The 10,338-nt window shown below is 46.5% G+C and overlaps 1 protein-coding gene across 1 annotated transcript in view; it reads right to left on the reverse strand.

Moving 5' to 3' along the window:
• The window catches only part of LRP5 (LDL receptor related protein 5), a gene marked incomplete at its 5' end in the record, with an annotated part of 120,917 nt that overhangs the window by 26,316 nt on the left and 84,263 nt on the right, over positions 1 to 10,338 (reverse strand). Inside the window, one exon of the mRNA XM_015406923.1 lies at positions 2,442 to 2,651. Within this exon, the coding sequence (XP_015262409.1) occupies positions 2,442 to 2,651 (210 nt within the window). The remainder of the gene's footprint in view (positions 1 to 2,441; positions 2,652 to 10,338) is intronic.

A 10,338-nucleotide genomic window follows, 5' to 3' on the forward strand; every position in this document is an offset into this window, starting at 1 on the left:
CCCGGCGGTGAACCTGCAAGGCCAGCGGGAGTGCGAGGAAGCCCCGCCAAGGCCCTCCCTGGCCCCAGGCAGGCAGAGGTGGGGAGAGGCGGGGGGGAAGCAACTTACCCTCCCTCTTCTCCTGCCTCCTCCTGGCTGAATGAGGGCCGGAAGCGGGGCGGCCGGAAGCAGGGGGCGGGGCTTCATCATGTGCCCCGCCCCCTCGTGCCTCACCCGGGGGAACTGCGATCCCCCGCGATCCCCCCCGAAATGACCTCTGCTGGATGACACAGCAGGTTGAGGAGTTGCCCCTGGCCTTGAGTGACTTTTGAAAAAAGTGGCCAGAAAAAGAAAACCCAGCATGGAAGCAACTTGTCCACAACCCTTTTGTGGTATGCTTTTATGCTTTAGACGTTCATGTGCTTGGCCCTTCTGGACTGCGACCTGGCTTGTGCTCTTCAGATCTGCCCTTCTGGTTTGCCCCTGGGACTTTTGGCTAGCTGTGTTTTGACCCCCAAAGTGTTTTTGGACTACACCTATTGCCTCTCACCCCAAGTGCCTGTCTGAACCAGAACAGCAGTGTTTATTTCTGTGTAAAAATGTTTAGGATTATTCTGTAACAAGTGAGGGCATGCAAGGCTTGTGGGGGGCCACCCCACCCCACCCCACTATCTCACTGAACCTGACATGGCCCCAGGGCTCCCCTGCAACTGCCACTGTGCCTGGTGCAGCCCCTGGACTCTCCGACAGCTACTGCTGGGCCTGGCCTGGCCTGGTTCCCGGACTCCTCAAACTGCCAGAGGTAGGTGCTTTTTCTGCTTTTTCTCTTTTTTTGGGGGGGGGGAATTAACCCCTCCTTGAGATAACCCCTCCTTGGTATATTCTTTTTATTTCAGATTTTTCTGCAAACTGGGGAGGTCCCCCAAGTTTGCTGAAAAATCTGCTTAGCATCCTTGTGGCTCTGATCCATGGATTTAGGTATCCACTGATGTGGGACATACATCACTAATAGTATATAGACGCTACACTTCTATGTGCAGTCACTCGGGAGTAATATCTTCTGAACCCATCGTACTTGCTTCCAAACAAACATGCATAGAGACAAGGCATAAGTCTCCAAGCTCTAAATATAGCTGCTTCTGTTACTTGCTCACATCCTGTCTTGGACCGAGCCCAAAAATACTTGTAATCAAAAGACAGATTCATTTATGGATACAAGATAGTATGGAGGAATTTTACTGAATGGGGAAAATATACAACTAAAAGCAGTTATATTTTTCCTCTCTACCTGCTCACTCAGGCATTTAGCCGGGGGGGGGGGGGGGGGGGGACAGGAAGCGTTTTCCTTTCCTTTTAAAAAAGTTATAAAGTATTTAGTAAAAAGAATGCATATCCTGAAGATGCCATTGCACAGATCAATAGTGTCTAGAAGCCAAGAAAGAGACGATGAGCCAACAAAGATTCTGCTTTAAATGATAAATCTGTGCTTTTCCAGGCTCAAACACATTCCCCCACACCCCCAAGGATGTATAACTGCAGAAGTGCTTGCCTTAATTTTTAAAAGAAAATTTCTCACTCAACAAGGCATCAGTTCTCTGGTTAATTTTTAGGTTTGACTGATATTTGCCATGCAACATAATGTGGTGGCCCCTGAAATATGAGAAAAGATCTGGTATGCATGAGAACTAGATTGCCAGATGAAGTGGTCCATATGCATAAGAATGAAGTACTGTAAAACCAGGACCTGCCACATGTTTTAGTTGCGAGATCCATGAACATATATTTATCTTTCTATAGAAGGTGTCCTGGCTTGGTAGTGAAACCCTACGGCCTAGTTTGTGGTTGGTGCCTGTGCTAAAAACCTCAATTAGTGTGGTATAATAGAACAAGTTGTGGGCTTATCTTTTTGGAGACTGATGTGGCGCAGGAAGCTGAACGACCAAGAGGACCTTTAGATCGCTGTGATTTAGAAACAGTCAATAGCGTTTAATTTCACAAGCTGCAAAATCATCTTATGTGGCTTGCAAAACAAATCTGGCCTCGAAGTGGAATTCTGCTTGAAGCTTCCCACAGCGCCATTTTCACACTCTGGTGGCAGCCTTATGAAATTCCAAGAATGACCCAGGGGTGAAGCTCAACAGAACATGTGAACATCTCTTCTCTACAAACTTTTACATAGTGCTGAGTATAATTTCTGACTCCTGAAATACTTACTCACACTCAGTCTGGCACAATTAACATAGAAATCTATCACATGCTTATCGTATCAACTTCTATGGCACACATAAAGGGGCAAAATGTTGCATACTAGAACACACAAACAGCTGCAGCTAAAATTCTAGATGATTTGAAATAACCTGAAGAGGCAAGCCAACCATTTGCAAAAAGACTCCAACCCATATATATACTGTTAAACGTTTTAAATGCACCAATACCAGAGAAATGTGAAGTGATAAACTTACAGAATTCCTCCATGTCGATGTCTTCCACAGCATGGATGCCTGTCAGGTGAGCAATTCGCCCTTGTATTCTGGTCCTCCTGTATCCATTGGTTTTCTCAACTCTTTCTATCATCTGCTGTTGACGGTCAATCCAGTATAGATGGTTTCCCAGCACTGTCAATCCCATTGGCTGAAGAATGTTGGAGTCCTGTAGTGTCACGCGATTAGCTCCTGAAAGTCAAATTGAATCTTTGTTGACAACCCTGAATCTTTAAAAAGGACTTTTAAAGAACTGTTTAAACAGTTATTACTATAACTATTACTTAATTTGTGCTTAGCAAAATCAGCATTCTGAGCTTTGAAAGATATAAAAGTGATAAAAATCCCCCTTTCAAGGATTCAGTATCTGAATAAGAGTAACAGAATGGATGCAAAAAAGGGAATAATAAGGAAGACGATCCAACTGGTACTAGAATGTGCAGAAAGATTTGATACGATATTTGAATGGGTGAAGAGAACTGGTTTGATTGACAGAGGGAGCAACACAGGAAAAGGCTTCAGGCCACAGAAAGAAACAGAACAAAAACATGCTCTTATAGAGTTGTATAGAGCCTGTAACATTTGAAAATAAGATTCACTTGAGTGGATGAGACCAAGTAGTTATTCTTTTTTAATATTTCCAAGCACATTATGTTTTTAACACACACTCAGGAGCAGTGTTCCCTCTAAGCTGAGTTAGTGTGAGCCAGCTCTCAGTTTTTTAGCCTCCGGCTCACACACTTTTGCCTTTGCTCAGGAAGGAGGGCTCCAGAACAAACTAATTTATGAAGTCGCCCAATCGCTCGCTCACAACTTTAATGCCAGTAGCTCGCAAAGTAGGAGTTCTGCTCACAAGACTCCACAGCTTAGAGGGAGCATTGCTCAGGAGCATTCCAGGTAGCAAACAGCTCATTTTGAACTGAAAATCTTGCAAACGGGTCAGCTATCTGATCAGCTTGAGTGCACAGGCCCATATAAACATGCTGCTTCCCATGTGCAATGCAGTCAGAACTGTTAATGGTTTTTACTCAGCCTAACAGCCCATGTGTGCAATGCCTGCATATGAGCAATAGATGACCTAGCTGGAAACCATGCTCATGTGGAGCATTTATCATGAGCTGATGCTGAAAATGGAAACCAAAAGGATTCAACGGGCTCTGTTGTGTTCGCACCCTTTCAAAGCGGCAGTACGAAGAATCGGAAGCATATAATCTGATCCGTAGTGAAGAGTTTCCCACCCACCCCCGTTGAACATCTAATCAGTGCTATCAGATCTGAAAATGTTAAATACCTTGCGCTAGAAGTATGTCTGCAGCAGGGCTACCAAGGTTTAGGTGATGGCTGGAGATCTCCTGAAATTACATCTCGTCTCCAGACGACAGAGATTAGCTCACCTGGAGAAAATGGCCGCTTTGGACTCTATGGCTTTATATCCCACTTGCAGGGGTCATTTTGTAGAAAAGGAGGCGCAGGAGCTCATTAGCATAACTTATTTGCATATGCCACACCCCCTGACATCACCAGATGTGTGTCAGAAGGCAACACTCACCGCTTAGGCTCCACTGGACTGTTTGCTAGTTATTGGGGGGGGGACACGGGACGTGCAGATCTGTCCTCGCAGAGGAGGGAGAGCTTGTACCTGAATAAAACTTGGTCTTAAAGGTGCCACTGGACTGTTTTGGCCTTGGGGGTCTCTGCAGCTTACCTGGCTGCTTCTTGCTCTGACTGAGGGCTGCTGGGAGCAGGGGGTGGGGCTTGTTGCATGTGCCCGCCCCCTGGGCTCTTTACTGCCGGAGCTCCGCTCCTGTGCGCTCCTGCAGGAAATGACCCCTGCCCCACTGAACTCCCTCCCTAACCCCTGACCTCCTCAGGCTCCACCGTCAAAATCCCCACGTATTTCCCAACCCAGAGCTGGCGACTCTAGTCTGCAGGAGGGGTGTGTGGCTTTTAACTCTGCTACAGCTGGGGTTGCCACCTCTGGGTTATGAAATTCCTGGAGATTTTGGGGGTGCAGCCCGGGGAGGGGAGATACCTCAGTGGGGTATAATGCCATAGAGCCCCACCTCCCAAAAGCCATTTTCTCCAGAAGGACGGATCTCTTTTATCTAGAGACCAGTTGTAACTCCAGGGCACCTCCTGCCACCACCTGGAGACTGACAATCCTACCTACAGCAGGTGTATCGTTCCATGAGCACACAGCATCGCATGGATTACAGCCAGGGACTTTACATGCATCTGAGCAGACCACTAATCTTCAATCACAACTTGTGCTTATTTGCTTTATTTAACATCTTGGCTTCAATGAGATGCCCTGCAGAATAGTTTATAGCCACTTATAAGTACTGGAGGGCAAAGGGAAGGGCAGGGATGGGAGTTATGGTATATTTGCAGTGGCTCTGGAACAAAGCACTGCAGTGGTTTTGCCACAGGGGCATCAAGTCGACACTTCAATTTTAAATTGTATTGTTAGTCTGGTTGCCCATACATGTATATCCTGCATAACCGCAGATCCAGGTGGTATACGAATCAAAGAAAAATATCAAGATGATCACACTTTAGCTCTGTGACAGTGTAGATAAAATACATCAAACAGAGTACATAAAATACATAAAAAAATTACAATCATAATTTAGGACTGTCAGTCCTAAATAAAACCATTTTCGGCTGCCTCCTGAAAGATCAAAAGCGAGAGAAATCAGGCACACCTAGGGTTGCCATGTCCGTCTTCCACCCCCAGCGGGGGACTTTGGGGGCGTTCCTGGAGGGGGCGGGGCATCCCCGACGTGATGGGGTCACGTTGGGGACGTCTGCCCCCTCCACCCGCCCGTACGTCGGATCTCCAGAAACGGCAGTTCCCTGCACTTAAAGGAGCCGGCGTTTCCCTTTTAAATGCAGGAGCTGGCGTTTCCCTTTTAAATGCAGGAGCTGGCATTTCCCCTTTAAGAGCACGAAGCTGGCATTTCCCTGCAAGCTTGCGGAGATCGGGCTTGGGAGGAAACACGGGTTCCACACACTTAAAGGGAGAGAGATGGGTGGCTGTGGGTGTTGGGGGCGGGGCTTCCCCCGCCGGCCATCTGGCCAGCGGTGGGGAGAACCCCCCCCAAAAAACGGGGGACCCCTGGCAAACTGGGGGGGATGGCAACCCTAGGCACACCTCTGTAGTGAGGTGGTTCCACATGGGACAAATTATAGTCTGGTGAATCAGAGTAAGGAGAGAGCTCTATGATATATGCACATCTCTTTGGTATTCAACTAGCTAACTTCATAAGTGCCTCTGTTTAAGACCTTCAGCAATGGGCAGGTTCCTAGGGGAGCATACAGTCCTTAAGTTACTCAGACACTGTCTAGGACCACATCCCTGAACATTCAGCATATGTATGGTTTGAAACAGCATATAAGAATTTATAGGGGACTGAGCAAAGGGTAATCCCAAGTGTAACCAAGACTGTTAGAACATTGAACAGTAGACCAAATAATGCCTAGGTAAGAAGTGGCCTTCTTGTCTCTGTCCACTTTCTTTAATAACTTGTTCTTGGTGGCCTGATACAAGACTTAGTATTAAAGGAAAGGGACATTGAACAAAACCAGTTGTGGCACATGGCACATTCGTAGCTTTGACAGATGAAAAACCTCGGTCTGGACAAATGACATTGTCCATATGGCAAATGCTTTATGAGTAGAGTAAGCTCATCCCACAAATGGTAATGGTACCTAGAGATCATAGAATGTTAGAGTTGGAAGAGACCTTGCAGGTCATCTAGTCCAACTCCCTGCACTCTGCAGGAGCATAGCTGAAAGATAGCCCTACAACATACCCGAAAGATGGTCGCCCAGCCTCCGCTTGAAAACGTCCAGCGAAGGAGCATCCACCACCTCCCGAGGCAGACTGTTCCACTGCTCAACCACTCTTACAGTTAGGAAGTTTCTCCTGATATTTAGCCAGTAACGACTCCCTTGTAATTTCCACCCATTAGATCTAGTCTTGCAATCCAGAGCGAGAGAGAATAGATCTGCTCCATCTTCTACATGACAGCCCTTCAAATACTTGAAGACTGCAATCATGTCCCCTCTAAGCCTTCTCTTCCCCAGGCTAAACATACCCAACTCTTTCAGCCTTTCCTCATAAGACTTGGATTCCAACCCTCTCACCATCCATTCTGCATTTTCTTTGCAACTCTTCTTGAGCTGTAATGTATTTCAATGGAGCCCATGCAAGGAAATTGGCATTCTTGGTTTCCATTATTTCCAATGGGGCTTCAAGTCTCTCCCTGAAACATTTTTGTGCAATAAACCTCTTGTATTTATTATTTAGTTGTTATTTAGAAGTATGAGCATGGCATGGCAGTACCACACAGGCATATAATGGCAGGGCCCCTGAGAAAAATATTGGCCCCTGAGCAAAAAGTTGTTACCAAGGGGCTGTCCCCAAGGATCCCACAACGTTCACTTCATCAACCAGTTCTTCCCTGTTAGTCAGGATTAAATCCAAGATAGCAGGTCTTCTGGTTCCCACCTCCACCTTCTGAGAGATGAAGTTGTCCGTAAGACTATTCAAGAATCTGCGGGATGCCCCATGTCTAGCAGAGTTAGATTTCCAGCAAATATCTGGATAGTTGAAATCTCCCATAATCACCACATCCTGTCTCTGTGAAAGTTTAGCAAGCTGTTGTACAAATGCATCATCCAATTCCTCCGGTTGGTTTGGAGGTCTGTAGTATATCCCCACAATATCCCCTTCTTTTCCCCCTCGCTCTATCCTTACCCACACACTTTCGACAGGGCAATTCTCGAAATCCTGAATTTCAGTGCAAGTGTATTCATTCTTGACATATAGCGCCATCCCACCTCCTTTTTTGTTTATTCTGTTCTACTTGAACAAGGTATATCCTTCAATCGCTGTGCTCCATATATGAGACTCATCCCGCCAAGTCTCAGTGATACCTATCAGATCATACTTACTTTTCAGTACTTGAAATTCAAGTTCAACCTGTTTATTTCCCATACTCTGTGCATTAGTATAAAGACATCTCAGGTTACAGACATCCTTTCCTATCTTAGGTCCCTTCGAATTTACCTGAAAATTACTGAACTCACCACTCTCCTGTTCATTTATTCTCTGGTCACTCCCTTTCTTGAACTTAGTGTTGGGGATGCCGCACAACATCAGGTTTTTCTTCCCACCCCTGATGGCTTCAGTTTAAAGCCCTCCTGATCAGGTTTGCAAGTCTTCCAGCAAAGACATTGCTCCCATTCTTTGTAAGGTGCACCCCATCCATCGCCAACAGTCCCTCATGTCAGAGGTACATACAATGGTCCAGGAAGCCAAATCCCTCTCGACAGCACCATGATCAGCCATTCACCTCTAGTATCCTGTTCTACCTTCCAGCTCCATGGCCCTCAACAGGTAAAATGGAGGAGAACACCACCTGTGCCCCCAGATCTTTCACCTTCTTGACCAGAGCCTCATAGTCTTTGGAGATCCATTCAAGGTTTCTTTGGGCCGTATCGTTTGCTCCCACATGGATGAGCAGGAGCGGGTAGTGGTCAGAGATTCTGACCAGATGTAGGCTAGGTATCTAAAGACTTGTACAAACAATGCTAAAAAGGTAAAGGTTCCCTTGCTCGAAAGCCAGTCGAGTCCGACTCTAGGGTTGCAGTGCTCATCTCCATTACAAAGCCGAAGAGCCAGCGCTGTCCGGAGACGTTTCCGTGGTCATGTGGCCGGCATGACTAAACACCAAGGCGCACGGAACGCTGTTCCCTTCCCACCGAAGTGGTACCTATTTATCTACTTGCAATGTCTTGCTTTCGATCTGCTCGGCTGGCAGGAGCTGGAACCAGAGATAGGATCTCACTCCGTCATGCGGCACACTCGGGTCTCGAACTGCTGAACTACCGACCTTCCACAGCCTGCAGTTCAGCGTCTTAACCACTTGAGCCACCGCAGCTATATAAGCCTGATGATGCCACCTACATATTCAGAAAGAATATTAAGATTTGGAATGCTGATTTTTAAAAAATGTTTTCTTCTAGATTTGCTGACTCAAATATAGTCCCATCTTTCTGGTAATCAGTGAAGTAAGAAAGGGAAAAATGACTAAAAGGCTCGGAAGCAGACTGTGAGTGGAAGAAACAGACAAAGCTGAATGGAAGAAATAGGACTATGGCTGGCTACAAGACTGAGACTGATATCAAAGTAGATGAAGCATGGGTTGTAATGATTCCTTGTTCTGATATGTGAGTAAAGTAAAGGTAAAGGTTTCCCTTGCTCGAAAGCCAGTCGAATCCGACTCTAGGGTTGTGGTGCTCATCTCCGTTTCAAAGCCGAAGAGCCAGCGCTGTCCGAAGACATTTCCGTGGTCATGTGGCCGGCATGACTAAACACCAAGGCGCATGGAACGCTGTTACCTTCCCCACCGAAGCGGTACCTATTTATCTACTTGCAATGTCTTGCTTTCGAACTGCTAGGTTGGCAGGAGCTGGAACTAGAGACGGGAGCTCACTCCGTCATGTGGCACACTTGGGTCTCGAACTGCTGAACTACCGACCTTCCACAGCCTGCAGTTCAGCGTCTTAACCACTTGAGCCACTGCAGTGTGTGTGTTCCTTTAAAGGTTAGTCTGACTGCAGTAATGCAAGGAGGGTGATAGGGGGAGATGAGTGTGCTGTGACTGGCTGATGACTGAGAGTGTGGGAGGAGATGTTCGGAGAGGAATTTCTGTGTGTGTGTGTGTCTCTGTGTGTGTTTTTTAATGACAGAGTTCTGTGTGTGTGTCTTTGGAGAGTGAAGGGTGAAAAAGCTTTAAAGAGAGTCTGTGGAACTCTAGAAGTTTTGTGAGAGGGTCTAAATGGCAAAGGAACAAGTTGTGTCTAAACTGTGTGGTTAGACCAATGTTTATTCTTGTGTGCCTAAGACTAAGAGCTTGACCAGTGTGGCTACGCATATGAGAGAGAGAGAGAAGCCTGTCAGAGTGGAATTTTAGTGTCTGCGAGACTGTGTGACACCAAGCTTGCTAGTTATGTTTTACAAGTTCCTTTTTCAGTAACAGTTCAAGATAACCAGAGACCTTTTTTGTTCTTTGTTCAATAAATCAAATTTTGTTTAAACATATCCCAGAATTCAATACAGTACTTCCTCAGGGCCACATAGTCCTCTGAAGTGCCCAGACCCTGGGTCACACTACCAAAGGAGAGGGAGTTGGCATTTTTAATTCCTGGTGGCAGCAGATAACTACCAAATATATATATACAAAGTGTGAATTAAAGGTAAAACTGTTTCCCCTATAAGCAAGCACGTCTCAGAGCGGTTTTAAAGGAGAAGCAGCCCCCCCCCAATAGCGAGGGTGCCACATGAGTCATTCATGGGCATCAGTGTTTTTGTCATACAGCAAGGCACAATGGCAAAGTGTACCTTCCCTGTGGGTGTGTTTAGTAAAATTCAAACCACGTAAAGCACATTAAACTTTGGGTGTCTTGCCTAGACCAGGGAGGCAGAGAACAATCACAGATACATTTAAATGTAAGCTGCTACCCCATGGGAGAATGTTCTTGGAGATAACAGTAATGTGATTGTCAGAAAGGATCCTACAGGAAAGGCGCTCCCCTCCCTTTCCTTCACAGCATGCATAATGTCTGAAAACCCATCTCCTCAGAGGAATGGATTGAAGTACCAGTTCTATGGCTAGAACTCTGGAACGTCCCAAAGCTGATTCTGCACAGAGCCAGAAGCTTTATGTAAGACTACACAAAGAACACAAACAAGAACTGGGCATTCCCACTGGAATACTGTTCATTTGCTCAGCAGAGCCCAGTAGGGCTGCCAAGTGGGGGCGGGGGACCCCCCGCTTTGGAGGCCCGATTTCCGCCGCCGCGGAATCGG

This window comes from Gekko japonicus, unplaced genomic scaffold (assembly GCF_001447785.1).
Source record: "Gekko japonicus isolate JY-2015 unplaced genomic scaffold, Gekko_japonicus_V1.1 scaffold1331, whole genome shotgun sequence".
Classification (NCBI taxonomy): Eukaryota; Metazoa; Chordata; class Lepidosauria; order Squamata; family Gekkonidae; genus Gekko; species Gekko japonicus.